The sequence below is a fragment of the Suricata suricatta genome, chromosome 13, assembly GCF_006229205.1.
Source record: "Suricata suricatta isolate VVHF042 chromosome 13, meerkat_22Aug2017_6uvM2_HiC, whole genome shotgun sequence".
Taxonomy (NCBI): domain Eukaryota; kingdom Metazoa; phylum Chordata; class Mammalia; order Carnivora; family Herpestidae; genus Suricata; species Suricata suricatta.
The window spans coordinates 88,313,010-88,339,744 of NC_043712.1; the positions used below are offsets into that span (position 1 = coordinate 88,313,010).

Genomic DNA, 26,735 nt, shown 5'->3' on the forward strand with positions numbered 1-26,735 from the left:
CCACAGAGGCCTCCAGGCGGCCGCCGGCACTCCCGAGCGAGCGGCATCGCCGGGTGAGAGGAAGCGCTGCCGAGCGAGTGCTCGGTGGAGGCAAGGACGTTACCGTGCGTGCGTCCTGCTCAGCCTCGCAACGGAATTTTACCTTATGCTTAAAAGTAAAATCAGTCGTCATTACTTCACTGACACCTTAAGCCTTAAGGAACTAAGTTATACAGGGGACACATTTGTAGGATATTTAAAAAAGAAAGGACCATTCATTTCCACATTGTGCAAATGACCATCTAAAGAATGCAGAATAATGCCCACACGTTTTGGCTGCTTGCATTCTGGCTGAAAATACCGTTATTTTTGGCTAAAGTAGGTGCATAAACTACTACAATCTGATGAAAGAAGCACACAGGACATTGGAGCTAGTGAGAAGACACTCTTCCCCGTCAGGGCCACACGCACAGCGAGCGAACTGTGGGGAAGAACCGTGTCAGAAACGACCAGTTTGTCAATTTGTTCAGCAATCATTTCACACATCTTTACACCCTCACCTGAACTGTGGTTTCAGGTGACCAACTTGGGTGTGTAGGAAATATGCAAATACCCATGATGCAAAAGAACAATCACAAAGCAATCACTTGGACAAGCGTCTGTAAAGGACACGACACACACGTACAGAGCACTTACCGACTCGATCCGGGAGGACTTCAAGCGCAGACACTCTTTCATCTTTATTAAGTTCTAGTCCATAAACACAGTCAAATCCATCGTACTTTATAAGATACAAAGAAGGGTTTACAGGCACCTGGTCCAGAACGGTTCCTTTCCACTGGGTGACAGGGCCATTCCCCTCCTTCCACCCATGCTGAATCCTGCAGCCTACGATGTTCCTCCGGGGCTGGGAAACGGGTTTGCTGGGCCCCACACTGCTCCGGTGTTTTCTGCATTCACACATGTACACACGTAAGGGGTCATCTCAGAAGCAAGCACCCCGACCCCCGACCCCACCGCCAGCTAGCTAGCGTGCTGTCCCGGGCCAGGTGCCGCAGGGGCCCTCCCTGCTCCCCGCGCACCCTGGGGGCACGCAGAGGGGCGGCACTGGCCGCAGCAGCTCCACCCCGAGGCAGAGCAGGAGCACTGCCTTCTCTGCTCGGAGTGTGTTACTGCAGTCAACTCTCAGTGACTCCAGTTAACCACAGAGAGGGGCTGGCCGCATAAAATGCAGACACATGCACATGGCTTTATTGAATATGAACCCGCAGCTGCCCAGTCTCGCCCACTATGGCGCCCACACGAAGAGCCCCCACCACCTCAATCAAGGAGAAAACACTAGACACTTAGCATCTCCTTAACCAGCAGTCCAGGCCGGCTGGCATCCAGGCGTTACACAGTTAGAACTCCTCTAGGAATCGTACAATCTTACACATTTGAATTTTGACAAATACTGAATGTATTATTAAAAACTGCTGGAGCAGCACCAAACCACATTCTTTCCAGATTATTAACAACTGGAAAATCTACATGCAGTGTTTACAGGCCATACACATAGGTCCTGGCTATCAGGGAGGCATCTGGGCTCCACCCAGGAGTCCGCAGACGAGGGACCAGGCTGCGCGTGGACAGAGCCAGGCGGCCAGGCCCCACGGGCACTTCGCGGGATCAGCCCAGAACATCGGTGGCAAGAGAGCTCTCGTCGACACAAGAAGTCATGAGCGACTGGCATACACACAAACATTGAAAAAAACAATTTATTGTAGGCGGTGATACTTAAGCCACAATGCATGTACTTTGAGGAGGAGAGCTGGTAAATCTAGAGCGAGCGTGGCCCAGGGGACCCGCGGGGGGCCGCCGCCGAGGTCCGCATCTGCTGGCGCAGCCCTCTCCCTCGGCAGCAGGGGGTCACCCCAGACAAGACCGTGCGCGCCGGCCGGTAAAGGGCTCCCGAGGTCCCGAGGGCGTTCTGTGCAGGCGCCCAGCAGACCCGCCCCCAGGAGGAAGGGGTTCACAGGCTGACAAGGGGAGACCCCACAGGCTGCGCGGAGAAGAGGGGCCCTGGGCTCTGCAGGGACGGCCATCCGGGGAGCCACAGCGCTCCTCACTCACGGGGCCCAGGACCGGGGCAGGAGCGCACACGGGGCGACACGGAGCCGCCAGAGGCACGCCCAGAACCCTCAGCCCACGAGGGAGGCCGACACGCCCGGCGCTGCCCGGCACACACCAGAGGCCAGAGCAGGGGTGAGAACCCGAAATGGGGACGGACCTGGAGCGGCATGGCCAACAGACGCGGCAGGGCGCGCCTGGGAGGGCGGGACACAGCTTCCAGCTGTCACAGGACATTGGTGCAACTCACGGAAAACCCCCCTGAAAGAAACGGGGTCCGTGTGCACAGGCAGCCCTGGGAAAACAGAGCCCAACTCCGGACACAAACATCTTCCAGTAAAACGAATCCTTTGAGGAAAATCTCTGGTGGGCCTCTGGGCACAAGGGCCACTTCACGGGAGGATGTGACGGTGACACTGGGGCCACCAGGCAGCCGAGCTCCGGTTCTCAGGAAGGGGAATGTGAGCCAAGACTCCACATGGACCACGGAGGCCACAGGTTACGGGTCGCCCGCCGGACTCAGAGTCCTTGGGACAATCACCCTCCCCTGGCGGCCAGAGGGGCGGGGCTGAGCGCTCAGCTCCGCGCTGCCCGCCCAGAGACTTGGCAGGTGCGTCCCGGTGCAAAGAGAAGGCCCAGTACTGGGTGCCATCAAGTCTGTCCCCTGTAACTACCAACAACCCTCACACCCATCCACGGCGCACCTCAGGCCCCTACGTGTCACTGGGAGAGACCCGGAACCTTCAGCAATTACCCATCTGTGAGAGTTGGGCAGAAGCCCTAGCAATTCCCGCTAGCAGAGGATCAGGCTTTCTTCACAGCAAGGGCAGAGGCCGGTTCCCAACCTCACAGAGTAAGGAGTGCAGTCACATGCACCGCCTCGTAATTCCCACAAACATTCCACCATAACTGCCAAAACCCCAAACTGTAAGCCCATACTGCATCTGTGCCAGTGTGACGCTTCCGAGTCTGTCACGCCGGCTGGGCCACAGTGCCCACTCGTTGGTCAACCACTACTCTAGCTGTTGTGTGTGAAGGCATTTGCCTAGAAAAACATGTGAATCAGCAGATGGCCCACCATAATGCAGGTGGGCCTCACTCAATCAGTTGAAGGTCTTAAGAAAAAGTGTTCTCACTGGAAACACTTTTGCCCTCGGACTGGAGCTGCAACACCAGTTCTACTGGGGACCTCTAATCTCTCTCCGTGCGTGCACGCGCACATGCACACACACATGCACACACACAATCATCATGGGTCTGTCTCTTTGAAGAATTCAGACCACAACCAGAAAAGCTTCTATCCTGGATTCAACCCCTCAATTAGCAGTTGGCCAATGGAAAGAGAGCTGTTAAAAATTATTTCCCTCATTTATTCTTTTTTTTAATAAGCAGATTTCACACCCAGCACAGAGCCCAACATGAGGCTTGAGCTCAAAACTGTGATATTGTGACCTGAGCGGAGATACACAGACACTTAACCGACTGGGCCACCCAGGCGCCTCTCCCCCACATTTATTCTTGACCCGTCACCCACCATCCCTTCCTCAGCAGAGACACACAGAACTTCCCGTTCTTTCCTCCACGACCCCTTCGCCGACACTGCTCACCTTCCAGAAAAGCCTCAGACCAAGTTCTCCTTAATTAGGTAAAACGGACAGTCTTGTGAATTTCAGCCTATCTATTGAAACAACAGAAACTGTTTCCTCCCCTTTCCTGAACCATGTCTCTTTAATTAACAACCTTCCAATATCGGGGGGAAGCGTGCCCTTCCCTTCCGGACCCCTCACGAGCCGTGCGGGTCGGCCTGGTCTGGGTGTGGCGGGGCCGGCTGCAGACTCTGGGAGCGCTCCCGTCGTGACTCGGTCACGCAGCCAGTGCTCCCCGGTGCCGGACAGTCCCCAGCGTTCCTGTGCTCTGTGCAAGCTGAGGCCGCGGCGTCTGTGGCTGGGGCGTACTTCAGGCCCGGGGGGCCCTGGTGTCCAGGCAGGAGGTGCGGGATCTGAGAAGCAGCAGGGGCCTAGGGGGCAGCGCGGTGGCCAGGGGCAGAGACCTTGGGACGAGACGAGCAGCAGGCGGACCTCTCCTCCGGCCGCCTGGGCTGCAGCCGGACCTTGCGGTCTCCAACCTGCGCAACGCCAGGGTCCGCTCTGGACATCCACTCTTCGGAGGGCTTCCTTTTCAACTAAAAATGGCAGAGAGCTCCTCAGCTCAGCTTTTTTTTTGATGTTCATTTACTTTTGAGAGACACAGAGACACCGAGTGCAAGTGGGGTAAGGGCAAAGAGAGGGAAACGCAGAGTCCGAAGCAGGCTCCAGGCTCTCAGCAGTGCCTGCTTGGGATTCTGTGTCTCCCTGTCTCTCTGCCCCGCCCCCTGCTCACTCTCGCTCCCTGAATGTGGGGACGAGGACTTAGATTCTCCCTGCACAGACCTGTTCGTAACAGCCCTTAAGCTCGTGTGCATCCCCAGAAAGTCTAGGGCGCTCTCCACGCCCACTCTCCAGAGGCCGAAACACACGCACACACACACGCACACACAGCGCGGCTGCAGCCCGACACCAGACGCGTCCTCCGGGAGGACAGGCGAGCCTGCGGCCAAGCCCGACGGAAAGCACCGCTGCGCAATCCCAACAGCTCCAGGACAGCCTAGAGACCGGAGTCAACACCCGCGAGCACTCTCCTTGCTCCTGCCCTGCGGGGGCCATCTCGGGCCTCCGAGGGGTGAGCTGCCGGCTGGGCGGGCTCCTGTGCTCACTCGGCGAGCGGATGGGCCGGCCAGCCCCTCGGCAGAAAGCCGCTCTCCCTGCACAGCAGGGGCAGACTCGCACACAAGCCTCTGAGCTCTCGGATGGCCTTGGGTGACGCGCTGGCAGGTGGACGACCACCGGAGCTCGTGGGAAAGGCCCCAGCCCGGCCGCAGGTCCCACGACCCGAGACCGTCCAGCACCCGCTCTGGGCTGCCGCGGCCCCAGGCTGCACACCTTGGGGCGTGTGAGTCGAGCCGACACCACACCTGTGGTTCCAAACCGTAAGCGGAGACTGAACTTCGCTCAACGCTTGACCTAAGTTCGGGACCTACCAGGCTCACAATTCTGTCATGCAGACACCAACTCTGTGTTCAAAGCACGTCCTCCACCCTGGAAGACCTTATTTTGATGGCCAGGACTTAAAGGGACACTTCAACTAGCACCACCCTCCTGAGAACCGGGAAACTGCGGACTACGTTGTGTGAGTTACTTGCTGACACGGTCCTTATCCTACTTAGTACCATCTTATAAAAGCAGTCCCCTTAATCGTGTTGCAGCAGATTTCAGAAGAAACTACTGACTGGATCAAAATAATTGTCTTCGCAAGGTGCACACCAGCAAGGAGAAAGTTCTTCCTGACGCCTGTCGCTTGATGCAAGCTGTGCCGACTGAAAACACAATATGAAAACAGGACGGGGGTCCCGTCTCACCCCACACGATGGGTTCTTTCTTGCTCTGCCTACACACTGCGCCCGGAGAATGCCAGAGCTGTCCGCAGAAGCCTCCCGACGCCGAGGCCTCCCAAAGGACGCTTACTCACAAGTCGATTCAATCAAACGTATTATACTTTTTGACCAATTTAAGACAGCACCACACTTCCTGCAGATGCCCGCTCCACTGTGGTCTAGGCCTCGTGTTTACGGCGGAAAAACCCGATTTTCCAATGTGAGACCAGCCGCGCGGCAGCTGTGTGCTCTAGAATCCTGTCGCCCCTGCAGGGGCCCTGGCACGGTCAACTGCTCCGGTCAACTGCTCCGCTGTGAGGCCCACCAGTCCGCTCACTGGTCAACTGCTCCGCTGTGAGGCCCACCAGTCCGCTCACCGCCTGCATCAAAGGACCCGTGGTTCCTCCTTGACAAAGATGCCACAGCAGGGACTCCAAGAGGCAGGGCAGGAGGGGAGGGAGGGGGAGGAGGAAAGGTAGGGGAGGGGGAGAGGGGGAGGAGAGAGAGGAGGGGGAGGCGTCTCTGCCACTGTTTCAATCCGTGACTGGGACTTGTGACTTAACAAACGGAAATGTACTTGCTGGAAATACCTCCACTTAGTGTGTACCAGCCCTGGCCCATTTTTCTAGAAATACAACAAAATCCAGTTGTGTGTCCGGACAGCGCCTTGAAACGGAAAGGCATCCACTGTTCACATTAGGAAGACAAAGAACCAGATTTCTGGTTGAAAACTGCGACAAAGAACCGCGCGGCAGCTACCCGGGCCTGAGGTGCCCCCACTCCACCTTCCCTTCGAGATGCACAGCGGGCCCTCGGGGCACGGGTCAGGACGCTGACCCCACACAGTCAAAACTCTGGGTACATTTCTGACTCCCTCAAAACTTGATAGCCTGACCAGATGCCTTGCCAATTACATGAACGACACACACTTTGTATGCTGTGTGGACCCTACGCTGGACTCTTACCATCAAGGAAGTCAGAGAAAAGAACAAGAAAACCACAAGTGGGGGGTGCCTGCGTGGCTCAGTCAGTTACGCATCCCACTTCAGCTCAGGTTATGATCTCACGGTTCATGAGTTCAAGTCCCGCATCAGGCTGTCTTCAGGCCCTCTGTCCCCACTTCTTGGCCCCCCACTGGTGCTCTCTCAAAAATGGGTAAACATTTTAAAAAGAAAGAAAAAAATCATAAGGAACAGAAAACGCACTTACAGTTGTGTCCCATATTTAATCTGGGTACAAGTGGCCCCATGCGGCTCAACCCCGTGTGGTCCGAGGGCCGAGTGCACTTCCCCTGCGGGCACACGTCCCAAACCATGTCTTGCAAGGCCGGCAGGAGGCACGGCAGCGCGCTCCTTTCACTTTAAAACCGGAACCAGCCGCAGCCACACAAGCTCTCTGGCCACTGCAGCAGCACCCCCGACGCCGCAGACCTGACTCCCCGAGTCCCGCTAGTGCCCCCGGGGACGGGGCTGCAGCACTCATCCGCTGGGTGCTCCGTGGGTCCCTCTGCGCGTGCGGTCACTGCCCCCGAGAGATGAGAGGTGAGGAGGCGAGGCCACAGGTCAGCAGCTGCAGGCGGCGGTCCCTCGTGCCTCTCCTCGCCCGCTACTGGGCCACGGCGGGGGCAGCAAGGGCAGAGTGACGCTCCGGGTCTGCTTGTCGGCTCGTGGCTCCCATGACCATCTTGCTGGCAGAAAGGCTTGTCTACGGAAAAGCCGGCAGCCCACCGTTCCGGTCCGGCCAGGATGCTGAGGTGCAGTAAGCATAGTCCCAGGCAGATGGAGGAACGTGCCAAGGTGCCCGGCGTGCCATTCAGCTCCCGGCCCCGAGCCAGCCCCTGCACAGGGGCACAGCCAGCAGCCTCGAGGGCCCCTCCAGGGGCAGCGAGCAGTGGCCACCTGTCCCGAACCGTGCAGACTCTTTGTTTCCGTCTCCAGATGTGCGCAGAGATCAGAAGATGGGAATGGGACGGAGTATCCTCTCTTCCCGTGGTGCCCTCCAGCTACAGAGTACCAAGTTAAAGGCCGTCCACTGAAGGCCTGTTTCACTGAAACAAGCACCAGACCGAGCCCCCTGCATCGCAGAGCACAGCGGAGCAGACGCTCAGACGTTCTGACAGGTAGGCGGTGTCCCTTGTGCTCAGGAGGGGTGGTTACGAGCACATCAGAGCCGCGAGTTCAGGGCAAGCAGCGCCCAGGAGCAGGCATGCAAGACCCTCGCACAAACCCAAGAATGCCTGAAATCCTAACAAAGGAACTTCCAACCAGAGATACCCAGGAATGTTCTAAAAATGGGTAAAACTGAATGCACATTACATTCTGAAAAGCAGGATTTTAAACTAACTGGTAAAATCTGTTTTGCATGAACTGTTCCGGTCTCACAAATTAGCATGTAACCTGCCTCTCCTCCCCACTGTCTTTAAGTTTTTATCATCACCTGGTGTTGTATTCGTTTTGTTACCTCCCACCTGGGCCAAGAGACGGTTGATCACTCCCGGCAATGGTGCAACATGAGAATGAGAAATTACCAGGTCAGTGGGCGTGGCAGAACCACGAACGTCATGGGCAAATCAATGAAATCTGGGAAATGCTTTAGCAGCCCTCAGGGACACTGAGACCGCAACTTCGCTTTTACACTGCAGGTCATTCCGTGGACCAAACCTGACACGTACTGACACTGCCATGCACGTACGCATGTACATGGGAGGCCCGTGTGCCCAGATCAGCGACCATCGCCTAACGGCACGTGCATGCATGTGACCTGCCGCAGCCACCACGGCCCAAGGTGCCTGTGCTCTCCGTCCACACAGGGTGGGAACTTTGGTGTGAACAACTTGGAAAGGAAGCTCAGGAGATGCCAGTTAGGGTCAGAGGGCCTGGTCCACAGTTCACACTCCCCAGTCAAGGTTCAAATGATCAGAACCGACTTGCCGGAGCAGCGTCGCGGTGCAGCAGCAGGGACCAAGGCCCGGGGTGCAATCTACTCCGATGTGACTCAGCACAAGCACAGCATTAAGACAGCACCTCAACTTTCTTTATAAATATAACTATGTCATACACGAAGATTAAAGGGAGGGAAAAGTGGCTTGTTCCCTGCGGTACCTACAGAATTTAGGATTTGTAACATACGGGTCACTTAAAATACACGGCTTTTTAAATGATTTTCATTAGGCATACGCTTTCTCTGAATTTCAAGCTTCTCATTAACTGGAAAAAGGTAAAAAGCAGTGAGCAAGCAGCCGCTGGTGTGCTAGTCAGGCCCTCCAGCAGGAGCGGAGGCCTCTGGCCACCAGGACCTCCTGTCAGCAGCATATCCGGGACCCGCAGGGGACCCGCAGAGAACCCGCGTGCTGAGAGCAGGCAGCCCTCCCCAGGGGGGTGTGGGAGAGCTGGGCCCCGCGGGCCCCCTCTGTGCTGTGTGTAGCCTGGGGCGCTGGAGGGGAGATCCCCGCCCGGAGGGGCGCAAGGCCAGGCCTCAGCCGCAGGCCACAGGACGGGGGCGTGGCCGGCTCAGCGCACGGAAGAGGGAAGGCCACAACCTACTACCTAAAAGCAAGTCTCGGGGCGCCTGGGTGGCTCAGTCGGTTAGGCGTCCGCCTTCGACTCAGGTCATGATCACACGTTCGTGTGTTTGAGGCCTGCATCAGGCTCTGTGCTGACGGCTCGGAGCCTGGAGCCTGCTTCAGATTCTGTGTCTCCCTCTCTCTCTGCCCCTCCCCGCTCATGCTGCCTCTCTCTGTCTCAAAAATAAATAAAACACTAAAAAAAAATTTTTTTTTAAATAAATTAAAAAAAAAAAAAAAAAAGCAAGTCTCAGAGTCGCTTACTTGTGGGACGTCCTCTTCTTCATCATGCTTGCAGACACACCAGCATGGCCTAGAAGAAAAGTGAGCAGAGGTCAGTAAAAACCAGATGAAAATACTGCAGAACTCGGAAAAAAGGAACTTCTGAAAAACTGCCATACAAAGCATGACATGGGGCGCCTGGGTGGCTCAGTCGGCTAAGTGGCTCTGACTCTGGTTCAGGTCATGATGTCATGATTCATGAGTTCAAGCCCCGTGTCGGGCTTTGTACTGACGGCTCAGAGCCTGGAGCCCGCTGCATATTCTGTGTGTCCCTCCCTCACTCTCTCCCTTCTAATATAAACATTTAAAAAAAAAAAAGGGCATGAAATGAAAATAAGCTATAAAGAGCCCACCTATAGGAAGCCATGTGTTTAATTGCTAAGAAAGAAATAAAAGGCTCCAGGAAGATAACAGGACAAGAGCTCTTCTCCCCAGATCAGCCAGAAAAACCCCAAATCCCATGGAACAAAAATCACAACAGAAGTGACAATCTGGCAGTGAAGTACTAAGCTACAGAGGCCGTGTGCCCACGACAAGCCGCCAGAAAGCGGGCAGACGTGAGACACCTGGACCCAGGCACTGGAGGCGGGGAGGCACCGGCCCGGTCCCCGTCGGAGAGCAATTCGAGGAAACCAGGAGGTGTGGGGGCTGTGCCCCAGGCGGAGAGCCAGAGCAGGCCTGGGAGGACGAGGCGGCGGAGGCCAGAGGGCGGGCATCGGGGGCCTCGGAGCGGCTCCAAACACCTGGGGGTGGAAAGGGACAGCAGCTGCTCAGAGCCTGGTTGGCCACCGCTTCGAGCCCGTGGGGCAGTCGGTAAAAACCGCACAGAGGTGACCCCTCAGTAAGAGGGCTGCTCCAGACCCACCCGGGCATCTGGTGGCCAGAACGAAGTCCAAGCACGGCCGCACAGTCCCGATGCGCCACCACCCAGCTCGGAAGGCCAGCACCCCAACAGAGCACTCGACCTGCAGGAAAGTGGCCGACCTACCCCACACCAAGTGGGTTTCAACCAGAACGTAATTAACAGCAAAGATGTTAAAAGAGCTATAATCCGCTCCAATATTTAAAGGACAACACAGGCAACACTCAAAACAGAAAAACGTGAGGGAAAAGGGAAAGAAACGAAAATGGTGAGAACACATGCTCTGAAATGAAGATGAGTGGACACGGCCATCAGGGGCCCAGGCCCATGGACGCTGGGGATGGAGGCCACCGCGGGGACCCGCACAACACAGGCCTGACGCACGGAACCCCGCAGCTTGGAGAGAAGGCTGCTCCAGGAAAGAGCCAGGAGCAGCAGTGGCAGAGACCTCGGAGGTGCTACACGGCCCCTCGGCCAGCGGGCTCAGCCCAAGCCCGGTTCTGAAAACCAGACGCCCATAAAAGACTCTCAAACAGCCAAACAGGGCGCCTGGGGGGCTCAGCGGGCTAAGTGTCTGACTTCAGCTCAGGTCATGATCTCATAGTTCGTTGGTCCCAGCCCTGGGTCGGGCTCTGTGCTGACAGCAAGGAGCCTGGAGCCTGTTTTGGATTCTGTGTGTCCCTTTGCTCTCTGTCCCTCCCCTGCTTGCGCGCGCTCGCTCGCTCTCTCTCTCAGAATAAATAGTAATTTTAAAAACACACATAGAGAAACAAAGACCACAGTGGCTCCCGACTCATGGTTCTCAACAGCGGGAGCCAGAACAGAAGACGGAGTAAACCTCGTGGACTCCGAGCACTCCATCAGGCCAAGGCAGCTTCTAGCCTGCACAGCACATGTAACGGCATCAAATGAAAACAGTCCAAACACACCCATTCAGAAACTATATAAAAATGAACAGGACAATTCCTAGCATCACGCAACTTAACTTCAGGACAAAATTATCAAGGATCAAGATGACATTTCAAAATGGTAAGAGTCCATGAATCCAGAAGCCGGCACATTTAACGGGCTGGCAGCCTGGGCCTGGTCAGAACCCCGGGGTTCGTGGAGCAAGGCAGGAGGGCCCGGCCGGGAAAATCGGCACACCCCCAAGCAGCCGTTCAGACGTGCGCTCTCCTCTCTCAGTCAGACTGAGGGGTGGGGAGAGGGCCGGTCGGGACCCAAGGCCAGAACAGCGCACACAGCCTGCCCCGGGTCTCCCCCAAGCTCACCCGAGACGTCCCCCCAGACACCCCGCCTGCCGCTCGCAGCGCAAACCCTCCGTACGCCTGAAGCAAAGTGAAGTCCTAAGAGGTCTGTTCTCTGACCCCATCAGAATTGAACCACAAATTAATAATATCTGGAGATACCTGTTTTCGAAAATTAGGCCGCAATCCTGTTTAAGCCACAATTCAAAGACACAATCACACTGAAATTTTACCTTGAAGAAAATCACACCGGAGAAGCCACCTGCAGGCGCGCTCCTCGCTGCGGCGATCCACGCCCCCGCCAGCAGCGGGTTACAAGGAAAACAAAGAGCGTCAACCACAAGCCCGGCCCGGCCCAGCAGTCCCCGGGCGGGCGGAAGAAGGCTGCTGGTCGCCCGCACATTCTCTCCCTGGCCTCCTGAGGGCGTGCGTGCTTACACACTTCCTCACAAGCAGTGCACTTTCAATTCCAAAGTGGAGCAAACAAGCAGAAACGTGGCCAACCCATCGGTGCAGATAAGATAAGCGGGCCCCAGGTGCCCAGCACGGCCCACCCCACTGTCCCCAGGGGCCCAGGCACCTGCACACAGACAAGCAGGCAGCTCAGAGATGACAGACGACAGCCTGGAAGGACAGCAAACTTCCCTGGAGCCCCCTGGACGTCTCTAGGCTTGGGGTGCACAGGATGAGGAGGCGGACACACAACCTGGAGTGCAGGATTTGCTCAGGGCTCTCGGGCCCCCGGACCCTCCTCCCCCCAGGGCCAGGGCCAGCTCGCCTCCCGGGCAGAGCTCACCAGGACAGGGCAGCAGCCTTGTATCTGTCTGCCCCCACCCCCGTGCACCACGCAACGCTCGGGCCCACCTGTCCCCACGTGTCCCCACGGGGCTCGCTCTCCCAGCCACAGGAGGGCCGTGGCAGGAACCCTGGAGAGGCAAGCTCCTCCCGGTGACCCCTCCACTCTCACAGAGATGCGACCCCTTGAGCACAAGCACTACAGGCCAGGGGCGCCACTGAGTGCCGAGGACCCCCGAGCCCCATGGACAGGGAGGCCGACATGGTCCCCACCCGGAGGAAACGGACAGCAGGAGCTCTGGGAAACCGAGAAATCGCGCTGCGCGTGAGGAGCCGAGTCCTCCCTCCGCCTGCACAAGGGAGAAGCTGCACAAGATCAGGAACCCATAATGCCTCTTCCAGGGGCCAGAGGAGTCCCAGGGCAAAGGGCCGCCCCCAAACCGGAGACAGGCCCGCCTCAGGCAGTATGGGGGAGGGGGAGAGCTGGGACAGCTGGGGCCCAGCTGAGGTGGCCGATCACGGCAGGAAGAAGGGCCCACGGTCCTGGTTTCACAGCCAGGAGCGCCTCCAGTCCCCACAGAGGGAGGGGCAACGACCGATTCAGAGACAGAACTCTTGGCAAGGCCGGTCCCCAGGAGCCCAAGCGGCCCGAGGGAAGGGAGATTAAACATCCAGCCGGGGCAGGTCCTGTCCCTCGGGGGGGAGGAGGAGGAGGACACAAGGGTCAGCCAGTGGCACAGACTCAAGACAGGGGGCCCAGTCAGAGCACTACAGAACGCACCCGCCCCCCCCCACACCCCATCGAAGGTCACTAAAGGCTCATGAGCTCCTCTCACCTGGCACATCCTGTCCAACTTGGTCAACAAATTACAAAGCACATGAAAAAGCACACAACACGGTCTGAAGAGCCAACCAGAACCAGGAACCAGACTCTGGCATGACAGGGGTGGCGGAATGATGGGTGCAAGAATCCTAAGTAACTATCAATAATAAGCTAGAGGCTCTAATGAAAAAAAAGTAGACAACATGCAAGAAAAAAATGAGTAATGTAAAAAGAAAGGTAGAAATGATCAGGAAAAAAAAAATGATGCGGCGGAGGTCAAAGCACCAGAAAAGAAATGAAGACTGTGGAGGAACTCACGATGGAGAAAGTGCGATCAAAACCACAAAAAGAAGGGAAAAGTGGAAGAGAACACAGGAAGAAAACACAGGGCAGGGAACAGGGCACATGAGAAAGGCGGCCAACGTCAATCCAGGGATGCCCGGACTCAGCTGAGGAAAGTCTCTGAGCTGCGGGACATGCAACAGAAACGTCCAAACCTGAAAAGCAGAGAGAAAACAAAGGCAGGAAAAAACAAACCAGAATACCCAAGGACAGCGGGATGACTGCAAGTGGCAGGAAGACAAGACAGAGACAGAGGGACAGAAGAAACAGTTAAAGCAACAATCACTAAGAATTTCCCCCAATTAATGTCAGTCACTAAACCAGAGACCCAGGAGGCCACAGGACGCCAAGCAGGCTAAGTGCCCCCAAACCGCAGGTGAGTGTATCACGTTCACACCGCAGATCAAGGACAAAGAAAATCTCCTGGAAGAACCCAGCGAACACACTGCTGGGAGCTCCGGCGGCCTCGCCGGACAACGCAGCCCCTGCGAGGGATGGCGGACGTCTGCACGGCCCCTGCCGGGGGAGCCGAAGCTGCGATCTCCTTCCACTACTGCTGCTCAGGCTGCAGATGCACCTGCTGTCATTAGTTAGGCCTCACAGCGTTCGGAATCAGGCCGATACTCCCCACACAGTTACCCGATGAGAAGAAATGTTTTCCTGTCCCTGCGTAGGAGATTTTAGATCAAAACATTATAAATATTTGACAAAAAGCTCTTCTAATGAGCCTTACAGACCCAAAACATAAACCTGAAGGGGTTAAAAGCCCAAAAATTGCATTGGAGTCTGGCCCAGAAAAAAGGAGCCTAATTTGGAGATGAGAAATAAAAACAAGGTCAAAAACATAGTCCATCTGAGTCTGGTCCCAAGAGAACTGGAGCGTAAGCTGGAGATTAGAAGTGGAAGACAAGGACAGGGCACAGTGCCTCCCCAAGGTCTGCATTCCACCTGGTGCTGACTCCAGTTATGGGGCCGGATAAGGACGTGGGAACCCAGGTCCAAGGCCCACACACACAGGCCCCATCGGGCCTGGTCAAAGAACGGGCTTCCTCAGCCTGTTCGCAAGCGTTCTTCTCGTGGTCTGTGAGCCGAATGAAATGGCTCCCGGCCTGTGCACGGCTTGACCTGTGTTTTAATCTTAGCTTTACGAGCTTCAATGATACGTGTGTCACCCTGTCTTTCGCTGAAGACGTCCTGTCATGTTCTCGATGGTGGGATTTGCTCAACCTCACTGTAAGGGCGTTACACGACTTGGCTGTAACTTGTTAATCAAAAACAAAGTCATAATTATTGGCAAAAAACCAACCCGTACTAAATGAGATAGGTTTGTCACTTTCTTAATCTTGGGGACTGACGCAAAAATGAATGAGATAGTTCTCTGTATACTTTCGATGATTAAAGCGTCTTATCATAAAAAATCAGTCATTATAAAAAATTTCTATTTTTCTGATGTCATCACTTCCAATGATTAAAACATCTTATCACTAAGAATTAGTCACTGTACACAATTCCTATTTTCTGATGTCATGTTACTGCTTGACCAATAAAAAGAGACACCACAGCAGCCAGAGCAGAGACGCCTGCCTGGTGATCAAGAAAGGAACTTGGGGTTCTCTCATCACCCTCTCGTGCCGACACCGTCCATCCGCACAGAGCCCGACTCCGGCAGCACGCCTATGTACAGAGGAGCAGCGCCAAGAGCAAACCACCACATCCGCCTTCTCCTCATGAAGCATGCAAGCAGAGAGGAGTGAAGTGTCTCACTGCTGAGAGAAAATTAAAAACCTACAATTTTGTATTCTGCTAACCTTCAGGAGTAAATGAGAAACAGACTTGCTCACACAAAGAGAAGAGAATTTGTTTCCAGGAGACCTGCACTACACGAAATGTTAAAAGAAATTCTTCAGAGAGAAGAAAATGAGATGAAAAACTCGAATCTACATAAAGATCATTAGGGATCATCTTTCTTCACAGAAATGGTGACATTGTTTTCAGAATATTAACAATGTATTAGATGATTATAGCTCACGCATAAGTGAACTGGATTAGTTGTAAACAGACCCTGCAAACTCGATAGCAGTCTCCTAAAAGGACAACGGCAATGAGTATAAAATAGTAACAAATATAGCAGATATTAATCCAATAATCACCTTAAATGTCAATGGTCTAAATACACCAATTAAAAGACCAAGTCTGCCACAGTGGATCAAAATACAAGACCATACATACTGGACACTTCCCACAAGAAATCCACATTAAGGGTATATTTAGATTAAAAATAGTGGAAAGGAAGATGATGTACCATGCTAACACTGATCAAAAGAAGCGAGAATAGCTATATTAATTTCAGGCTGATTCCAGAGCAAGGAAAGTCATCAGAGATAAAGAGATACATTATGATAAATCAATCTATTGTGAGGTATGCATGTACCTCACAACAGAATATCAAACCAAAGGAGGTCAAACTGTTAGAACTACAAAGAGAAACCTGATGAATCCACTAGTGCAGCTGGACACGGCAACACCCCGCTTCCAGAGCTGAACAGAGCCAGCAAGCAGAAAACCAGCACACCCAACACCACCACTGACCAAATGAATATAACTGACATCAACAGACCACTCCATCCAGTAACAGCAAAATACAAATTCTTTATAAGCTCCCAGAAAGCATTCACCAAGACAACATTCTTGCATAAAATACATCTTAAATTTAAATTTCTGTGACTGCTCACAAACCACGGTAAAAATCAAACTAGATTCAATGACAGAAAAATAGCTGGAAATTTCCCAGAGATTAAACAACACACTTCTAAATACACTGTTCAAGGAAGAAATCACAATACAAATTAAAAAATATGTGGAACTAAATGAAAATAAAAATACAATTTACAAATTTTGTGGGATGCAAGGAAAGCAATGCTTACCGAGAAATCTACAGCACTGAATGCATGTATTGGAAAAGCAGAAAGATCTAAAATTAATAATCTAAGCTTACACCTTAGGAAACCATATTAAATGCAAAATAAGTTATAAAAATTGGAACAGAAATTAGTCATATTTTAAATAGGAAATCAATAAGAAAAAAATGAAACCAAAAGCTCATTCTCTGAAAAGATCAAAATTGATAAATCTCTAGCCAGGGTAACTAACAAGAAAGAGAGAAGATACAAATCACTAACATGAGAAATCAAAAAAGAGACATCACTACAGACCCCATATAGAAGATATACATGAAAACAACTACAAAATTGATAAAAGAAAGAAAAAAAAACTATCTAAATGGAGAGCTATTCCATGTTCATAGACAGGAAGACTCAATATTATCATTCCATTCCATTCTTCTCAACTTGATTTATAGATTTAGTGCAATCCCAATCCAAATCCCAGTGAGTAATCTTGTGGATATCAATGAACTGGTACTGACGTTGACAGGGAGAAGCCTATGATCCAGCACAGCCCATACAATACTGAAGGAGATCAAAGCTGGAGAACTGACAGACTTGAAGACATCCTATAAAACTATACTCATCAAGAGTAGTATTCTTGTGGTCTTTAAAGAATGGACAAACAGAACAAATGGAGAACCCTGAAAAAGACCCACATATAGTTAACTGATCTTTGACAAAGGAGCAAAGGCAGCACAAAAGTGAAAAGATAGTCTTTTTAACAAATGGGGCTGGAATAGAGATCCACGTACCAAAAAAAAATGAGTTTACACACAAACCTTACACCCTTCACAAAAATTAACTCAAAATGGATCACAGACCTAAATGCAAAGTGAAAAAACTATAAAACACAGGATCCGAGAAACCACCGCACGCCATCTGTGATGTGGACTGAGACCCACGCAGACAGGAATAAGAGGCCAGGGACTTAAGGACAGTGGTGACCCAGAGGCTGGTATCACACGGCCGCAAGCTTAATAAATCAATCACAGGCAAAGGCCAGGAACTCTAAAAGAGCTTCTAGGAGCGCCTGGGGGGCTCAGCCATTGAGCATCCGACTTCAGCTCAGGTCATGATCTCACGGTTCATGAGTTCGAGCCCCGCATTGGGCTCTGTGCTGACAGCTCAGAGCCTGAAGCCTGCTTCAGATTCTGTGTCTCCCTCTCTTTCTGACCCTCCCTCACTTGTATTCACCCCGCCCACAAAATAAACAAAAAATTTAAAAAGAGAGCATCTAAAGGTAGAAGAAAATTGGGGGAGATAACAAAAAAGGCAGGCTAAAGAGGCCTCGCACATGAAACTACAGAGTCCTTTCTCACCCATCTGACAAAGATTCATACACTAAGAGCACAAGATGGGGGAGAGAGACACGCTGACATACCGTTTGCTGGTAAAAGGCACAAAGGCACAAAGCCTGTGAACACTTCACAGAATTACATATGCATTTAAGACCTAACTCCGTTCTCCTAGAAACCTGTCCCAGCGAGGACACTCCAGGACAGAACAGACAGGCTTAATCTCTGCAGCACCATCGCTTCTACTACAGAAGAGCGGGAACAACCTAGTGTCCAAACAACTCAGCATAAGTAAAACAAGGTACTGTTCAGTTGTGACAGGTGGGGAGCAGGTGCCCTGCGTGTGGGGGAGGGGTCACCGCGCTGCTCTGCGGAAGAGTAACAAGAGAAGCAGGCGGGTGGGTATAGATTCACTGGGTGCTGATACCAGTTTGTCACCAGAAGTGGGTGGCATCACTCATCTGAGGATCACAGATTTCCCAGTAGAAAACAGAATGACATCCTTTACTAGGTACACAACTGTTTGTTGATGAAAATGTGACAAGAAATAGAGCCATAATTTACAAACTACACTGTTCTATGACTCTCAAAAGTGATTTAAATAGTACTAAACCATGATGGGTGACAAAACTACACACATTCAAACTGTTCTAACAGAAGCTCATTCGGACCCATGTTCCAAAAACACTCAAACCTACTTTACTGGGCTTCGCTTTAGTGCGCTTGCGGATACTCCGTGCTTTTACAAACTGAAGGTCTGTGGCAACCGTGAATCAAGCAAGTCTGATCAGAGTCATTTCATCCAAAGCATTTGCTCACTTTGTGTCTCTGTGTCACGTTTTGGTAATTTCCACTATATTTCAAACCTTTTCATTGTTTTTATATTTGTTACAGTGATCAGCGACCAGCGTATCCAACTCACTGAAAGCTCAGTTAATGGTTATCCGTTTTCAGCAAGAAACTTTTTTTTAATTACTGTATGTGCACTGTTTAGACATAATGCACTCTTGACAGACTACTGTACGGTGTAAACGTAACTTCTATGTGCACTAAGAATCCCAAATACTCATCTGAGTCGTTCTGCGGGGAAATCCACGTTAGCACTGTCTGGAACAGAACCGCAATGCCTCCAGCACGTGCCTGTAACCAGCAGTCAGCTTCGTGTGGACTCAGACTTTCCGAAGACAAAGACCCATGTCTGTTCCAGCGACCTCTTCAGATGAGGGGCCCCCACCGATCTTGTCCACACGGCACGCAGGGCCTCCAGACCGGCTACCTCACTCAGTCCTCCCTGCGGGAGCTCTGCCTCTCTCCCCCAGGAGGCTGTCACCGGCCCCCGTCCCTGCTGCTGAGCAGAGGCAGGAGCTCAGAAGGGAGCACCTCACTTACACCGCGGCTCCCGAACCGCCTCTGGGCCTGCTGGAGGGCCCGCCTCGGGTCTTAAGAGATTTAAGGAAAACTTGCAGACGAAAAAGACTGAAAAGCAAATAGACACAAAGACATTCCTAACAGGCCAACCTAGTTCAAGAAAGTCTTTTTAAAAATGCAGTTTATGGGGCGCCTGGGCGGCTCAGTCAGCTGTGCGACCAAGTCTTGGCTTTGGCTCAGGCCACAATCTCATGGTTCGTGGGTTTGAGCCGCACGTCGGGCTCCGCACGGTCAGCACGGAGCCTGCTTGGGCTCTTTCTCTCCCTCTTTGTCCCTCTCCTGCTGGCTCCGGCGTGCACGCTCTCTCGTGCTGCCTGTTCTCTCAAAATACATAAATTCTTAAAAATATATTTAGAAAAAATGAAATGTATACCCTCAGAAGTATAAGCTACCTGCATCCATGAAATAACAAATAGAACAAAAAAGAGCTCCTAGAAATTTAAAATGCTTTTTAAAAGGTTGGAAAATAAAGTCAGTAACTTCCTAAGAATGAGAAAATGCAAACGAACAGTTGGCCAAGTTTAGGGGAAAAAGATGATGACCAAGCTAAGAAGCAGAACATGCACGCAGCGCGCGTCCGGAGAGCAGGACGGGCAGCATCGAGGCAGGGTCTCCGAACCCCCGAGGGCAGGACGGACCGAGTGGAGAAGTCGCCAGGTAAAAAGACCCAGCTGGACATTCACGGCCATACAGCTCACAGCACATAAAACACCAGTCTAGAGGTTTCCAGAAGAGAGGCAAAGACCACTGAATACACACACAAGTTTGGAAACACCATCCAACGTCCCCAATGGCAGCAGTGAGATGTGGAAACCACAGACGGGGCAAGGGCTGGAGAAGTGTGAGTGACAAGTGATCTCCACCTAGAATCCCAGGCCGCGCCTGCACGGGGGCAGCATGAAGACGACGCTGATGCAGGGTCTCAGGGAGAATCTCATCTTCTAGGCGCACTTCTCGAAAACCGTATCGGAGACCATTCCATGCATGCGAATGAACAACCACACGCGCCACCTGCCACTTTAAACACCCGCTGGTTCCCGGCCCACGCCCGAGCTGCCTGAGGCCGCGGGAGCGCACCCCGCCTCCGGGAGGGACGCAGGCAGAGACCCGGGACCCGGCTTCGGAGAGAAAGCGGAGCTCCTGGGGCCACAGCGCGGCAGCGGCCAGAGGACGCCGCCCACAGAAGGCCGAGTGGGGCACTGGCCCCGGGGCGTAGCACACAGAGTTTTATAAAGCTGCTGGAGGGTCTGAGAGACTTCAAGTTGCAAACAAATTTAAGCAAATACAAAAAAATTAAGTAACCACTAAATTCCAGGAAAATAAAATGTACCAAGAAAAAGCAGTCATTGCACTGCCTTACTTGGTCCAGCCCTGTCCAATTCCAGAGAAATGTATCTCCACGGAGCGTTTACAAACCCTGAAGGTAAATATCAGAAGGAACAGAGTGCTGCTCTTTGTTACAAGTCTTTGGCACTACTTGACATTTTCAACAATGAATTTTTAGTAATTGGATAAAAATAAAATCAAAGTTTTAAAATTACTTTAGTTAAACAGAGCAAAAGTAGCTGCTAAATAAATCTGAGCATTACATGCATGGTTATGTACCATTACCACTCCCTGTACCTATCAGTACGATTAACGTAAGTCACACAGCAGGAAAACTGCACCCTTGGATAAACCAGTAAAATCTGGAGGCTCACCTTAGGGGGAAAAACACATGAAAAACAGTACAATGTAATACAGTGTGCATGTATATAAAATTATATAAAACAGTACCGTATATGTATGATAGGAATTGCTGTCATTAGGTATATATAAATTACAACTTTCGTATTTAAATTCCAACAATTATACAGATAATAAGTTACTTTAAAATAGAAATCTCTGGAGCACCTGGGTGGCACAGTTTGTTGAGGATCTGACTTTGGCTTAGGTCATGATCTTGAGGTTCGTGAGTTCAAGCCCCGCATCAGGCTCTGGGCTAACAGCTCAAAGCCTGGAGCCTACTTTGGATTCTGTGTCTTCCTCTCTCTGCCCCTCCCTCACTCATGTTCTTTCTCTCTCTTTCTCTCTCAAAAACAAACATTAACAAAAACCTGAAAATCCCTAACATGCCGAACTAGATAAAGAGCACACTAATATTCAACTTCCAAATTGCTACTGATCACCTACGCTCTTTGTCAAACACAGATCCCAGAACTGGGAACCACCTCCTGATCTATATTCACCGCCGTGGCGGCTTTAAGGCCCCAGACTCCTCACCTGGGTGCCCCTTCATCCAGCACAGTACATGCGTGAGAGAAAGAAACCCCCTTTTGGATGAATTTTCTTTACTTGTAAATAGGCACGTTCCTAACAGACACAGGAGACTAAAAGCAACATAGTCTGAGTCTCTGTTAATAGGAAGAATGGCTTAAAACAATTTTATAAACAAAACTGATCAAGGGATCAGCAATCTTTCCAAAATCAGACAGCACACAACAGCGGGAAACAAGAGACTCCGTGGTCTCGTGTTAACGTGTCTAACAGCGGGGCCCCCCGCGACACCCAGAGCACCCGCTGTCTTCCGCCTACGCCACGCGCTCTTATAAATGTCGAGGAACGAGAAAAACCTAAGATCAAGTACTGGCTAGGATGAGCACTCTCTCCCTTAGAAACAGCAGCCTCTCTGGGTTTAGATCCTTCAGGCTCTTACACCACGTGACGCACCACGTGACACGCCACTGTCATCTGCTGCCCCCCTGACGAGGACTTCAAAATCAAAGAAGAGGGCGCCTGGGGGGCTCAGTCGGCTGAGCGTCCAGCTTCAGCTTAGGCCACGATCTCACAGCCCATGGGCTTGAGACCCGCGTCGGGCTCTGTGCTGACAGCTCAGAGCCTGGAGCTGCTCCAGATTCTGTGTCTCCCTCTCTCGGTCCCTCACCAGCTTGTGCTCTCCGTCTCTCAAACATAAACACTTAAAAATTTTAAAATCAGGGGCGCCTGGGTGGCTCAGTTGGTTGGGCGGCCGACTTCGGCTCAGGTCATGATCTCACGGTTTGTGGGTTCGAGCCCCGTGTCAGACTCTGTGCTGACAGCTCAGAGCCTGGAGCCTGCTTCGGATCCTGTCTCCCTCTCTCTCTGACCCTCCCCTGCTCACACTGTGTCTCTCTGTCTCTCAAAAACAAATAAAAGACATAAAAAAAAATTTTTTTTTTAATTTTAAAATCAATGAAGAAAACAAGAGTGCTGAATTTGGAATGGTGTGCATAACAAAGAACTCTAGAAAACGAATTACTGTTTCAAATGACAGAAACATGGGAGGTCTCACTGATCAACAAAACACCTGAGGACAAGTTCCGCAATCGACCAAGTAAAATAAAAACATTGTGTTGTAAATACCGCGACCAACGGGAACAATGCCTGTACGCAGACCGGCTCCAGGCGCCCGGCGCTGGGCTGAGCCCTGGCACACAGCTCGCCTACCCTCCTCAGAACCTTGGCGGGCACGCACCACAGCGCACCCTTGCACTGGTGATAATGCCAGGGCTCAAGAAGACGGGACGCGCACCCGTGTCTACGCGGCTTTGAGGGCCCGGACTGGAACAACACACTGGCATATGGCTTACACTTCATCTGTCATCTCTGACCCAAAGTAATCCTACAGACAAATGCTCAACAGTGGAATCCATGTGATCTTTACAAGAGAAGCTAAAATAAAAGATAAAGGGGACTTAAAAATCTGAATCCCTGTGGCTCTTCTACAAAAGAATTCCAAATACTACAGTTAATAAATACAAGAAACAGTTCTAGGGGCGCCTGGGTGGCTCAGTCAGTTAAGCCTCTGGCTTCGGCTCAGGTCAGATCTCACGTTCGTGGGTTCGAGCCCCGCGTCGTGCTCTGTGCTGACAGCTAGCTCAGGGCCTGGAGCCTGCTTCCGGTTCTGTGTCTCCTTCTCTCTCTGCCCCTCCCCTTCTCATGCTCTGTCTCTCTATCAAAAATAAACAAAACATTAAAAAAAAAAGTTCTAAATCAAACAGCAACCATTCTGCAGATTTATTAGTTTTGCTAGCATAATTCTCATTTGTCAAAGATTTTTTAAATGTTACGACAGACTTATTTCTGGAATGGAGAGGACTTGCAGTCCTACAGAAAGCAGTACCTAACCATTTCACAGTGCGGCCTACACTATCCTGGTTTGGGGGGGGGGGGATCACACGAAGCCTCACCTGCCGTCCTAGTTGTATGAACCGCGGGCCACCCACGTAGGAAGCGATTTCTATTGTTCAATATCTGTTTCATTTCCATCCATTTCATTCTAATCAAGTTCCTCCAAATAAACATACAAAAACTTTTTTTCCTTAAAACTACTATAAATACCCTAAATCTACTCTAGTCAAACCCCTTTCACTTCCTCTTTCAAAAAGAAATGACAAATCCTCCCGATGACAACCCCGATAGGCAGGTATTTAGCTGCACTTGGGGAGCCCGCTGGAGGTCTGACCGGCAGGAGGGGAGGGGCCGCAGAGAACAGAACTGACGCGCTCCCTGCCTCTCACGAGAGGAGAGGCACGCCTGTGTCTGAAGCGCTGGCGAGCGCGGGGCTGGAGGAAGGGCCCCCCCCAGCATGTGGCCGGACCCCCGGGAGCCCCCGCCGTGGCACGCTGCCTGCCCAACGCCGGGCCACACGCCTACCTGCATCGGCTCTGGACCGCTGGCCAGGTGTCTTCCCGAATGGGGTCTTCATTCATCTGTATGTACGTGAGCAGCACAGCTGCTGGACTAGGGTGAAAATGGAAAACTCTCCGCTCTGACACTTTTCCCAGACTCTCAACGTTCCTGTTAGTCCATCATCCAAGTGCCTCTTTCACAAGTGCAGCAGAGACATGTGTGAACATAAGGACTCTGTAAAACAGTGAATAGTTCGTTACGAGAGCATCTACTCGAGTGAGCCACCAGCTCACATCAAACTTTAAACACGCGGTCAGCTATGAAGTGCTCTGCCCAGAAGCTAAATTAGCCCAATTTCCTCGGACACGGGGCGGGCGGCGGCGGGGGGAGTTGCCTACCCCTCCCCGCACCCCGACACCCCTCCTGCTACCAGGATCAGTAAAGGGTGGAGGCTGGGGCGTCAGTGACCACAGACACTGTCATGGCCCATGTCCTCAACGGGACACAAAGCCGGACCCATGGGGGTGGCGGTCACAGGAGGGAAGAGCAGCAGGATGCCCAGAGCAGCGGCAGGTCAGGAGCCAAGTTCAGGTCCAAAGCACAGCTGGGCACCGGGCCAGCAGGCTGGCAGCACAGCAAGACAACGCAGACAGCCCACGAGACGGACCGCGGTGCCCCTTCCGCCCCTCAGGCTTCCAGAAACCAGAGGAAGAGACCAGCGAGGTAAGCAGCTTATCCTCCGAGCCAAAGTAACTCCTGTGCGGACACGAACCGTCCAGACCTCAAGCGCAGCCGCTGCAAACGGCACGGCGCACAGCACTGCTTTCGGCTCCCGTGTACACAGTCTTCATGCGCACAACCACGGCTCTGCGTTTACAGGCTTAATTACTTTTCTAGAGACAAAAATTAACAAAACAATAAAATTAAAAGGCCTAATTTGTGTGGGGGGGGGTAGCGGAGAATAATCCATTTTACTGCTAAAAATTCTAATATAAAGCTTTTTCATTATTCGAGGAAGATATACTTAAAAATAACCGGATTAATGCACTGGGGACCCTGTGCACTGGGCCCACCGTGCGGGGCTCAGGAAGGACGGAGGCGGCGCCTGTGTCCGGACACAGCTCTTCCCCGAGGTCCGGGCTCTGCCCGCCTCGCCGCCCAAGGCTGCCTGACAAGCGGCTGCCAGCCGTCTCCCGGCATCCCCGTGGCCACTCATCCTCGCTCCCCAGCCTCGTTCGGCGCCAGCAGCCCCAGCTGCACCGGCATCCATCACCCCTCGGGGCCCACCTCCAGGAGGCCAGATGCTCCAGGACCCTCCCCGGGGGTGAGGGGTGGGGTTGGCGTGCCGCGGCCCCTGCCAGCCGGTCCTCCAGCCACCGAGGGACCCAGGCCCCATTTGCCTCTTCGGCGTTCTCGGCAACAAAGACCCTGGAGCTCGCCCTTTGGGTCTTCGACATTCTGGCTTCAAACCACCTGCCCCTCCAGTCCCCAGCCCCCGGGGTCACAGCACCTTCTCATCACCCAGGACCACAACACCCTCAACTCCATCACCACCCGGACACACCGGCCCCACAGTTCCCGGCTGCCACCCTTCCCTCCCTCCAGGGCCTCAACCACCATGCCACTGTCCGTGGTCCTCCTCAGGGACAAAGCACCCCCCCACCGCTCAGATTCCTTGGACATCCACCATGACGCCTCCCCTGCCTTCCTCTGTTTCCTTACTCTTCTCATCCTGTCCCTTTCCCGGCAAAACCAGCCCCCTGCCTATGGTGTCCGCGGCGTAAGCCATTCGGCAAGGCCAACACTCTGCTACCTGGAGTGAGTACTCAACAGTCCCCGCCCGGGCGGGCAAGCGGCCACCGGTAGTGGGACAGCCCCACACGAGAGGACTGCTCACGCACCGTCCGACCCTGAGGGGGCCCTCTGCTCTCTTCTGCTCTCCCCGTCCGCTCCCCGTCCGCTCCCCGTCACCCGACGCACCCCACCCCCGCTGTGCCCCACTACCTGCTTCCAAGAGCGGCCAACACCGCCCCAAACACACATCGGCGGGTCAGAGCGCCGCCCGGGTCCTCCAACACGGGGGACCACGCCCGCTCGTGCTCCGGGGGCGCCCTCCTCACAGGCACGTCCAAGCTTCTCCTCGGGACAAGTGTGTGCCACCTGTCACTCTTCTAAAAGGTGCAAGGCACGCTGCGGGGGGCGGGGGGGGGGGCGTTACAGAGGGGCTTTCTGAATAACATAAGGAAGCAAAATTCTAGATCAAAGTCCTTTCCCATTTCTGAGTAACAGTGAATATTCCAGCTGCATAATCTCATCCAGAGACAAACGGGGAGCCCGAGCAAGAGGGGCACACGACCCAGCGCTCACCAACACGAACACTGTGCTGTTCCCACACTCGCCGTACAATGCTTCGAAAAACTTGCCTAAAACACAATCTCACTCTTGACTGGAAAGGGCAAAACTTGGTGGGGGAAAAAAAACTTTTAAACATACCACGTTTACACTGTTACTTATTAATGGTTAATTTAATAAAGAAGACAAGTTGAAGATAAATATTAAAAAAAAAAAAAAACCTGCCGATGCAGCAAAGCCTCACTTCTAGGAAAGTGGGAATTATCAAAGTTCCTTGCAAGTATTTACAGGAAATGCTGTCAAAGGCACAGGAAAGGCAATGCTAGGTTCGGAGAGGCTTGGCAGGCGCTGGCACCACCGGGGGAAGGCCGGGGGGAAGGGCGTCCCCACAGGGGCACCAGGCCAGCTTGCCCAACAGGAGCAAGCGCACCCCCAGCCTCGGGGTCACTGGAGCCTCTGGGCCGGTCTGCAGTATACAGTAAACAGGTGACTCGGGAGCCACACCAAGTGCCCAGGAGACAAGCAGGCCGGACGCTCTGGAACATCCGGGGACGGCTCCAGCAGGAGGCATGGCCCCCGAGGACGCGGTCGGGAA

At 52.8% G+C, this 26,735-nt stretch overlaps 1 protein-coding gene across 2 annotated transcripts in view; it reads right to left on the minus strand.

The window, feature by feature from the left end:
* Nucleotides 1-24,689, minus strand: part of SPIN1 (spindlin 1) — a 36,560-nt gene extending 11,871 nt beyond the window's left edge. Inside the window, exons 1-4 of one of the 2 annotated variants that reach the window (XM_029921137.1) lie at nt 24,570-24,689; nt 23,813-24,022; nt 9,384-9,432; nt 794-929 (exon numbers count right to left, since the gene is read on the minus strand). In XM_029921137.1, coding sequence (XP_029776997.1) covers nt 794-929; nt 9,384-9,432; nt 23,813-23,868 — 241 coding nt within the window. In that variant the 5' untranslated portion in view covers nt 23,869-24,022; nt 24,570-24,689. Of the gene's footprint in view, nt 1-675; nt 930-9,383; nt 9,433-23,812; nt 24,023-24,569 lie in introns of both variants that reach the window. The other variant, XM_029921136.1, reaches the window with a different exon arrangement.
* Between the last annotated feature and the right edge of the window lie 2,046 nt (nt 24,690-26,735).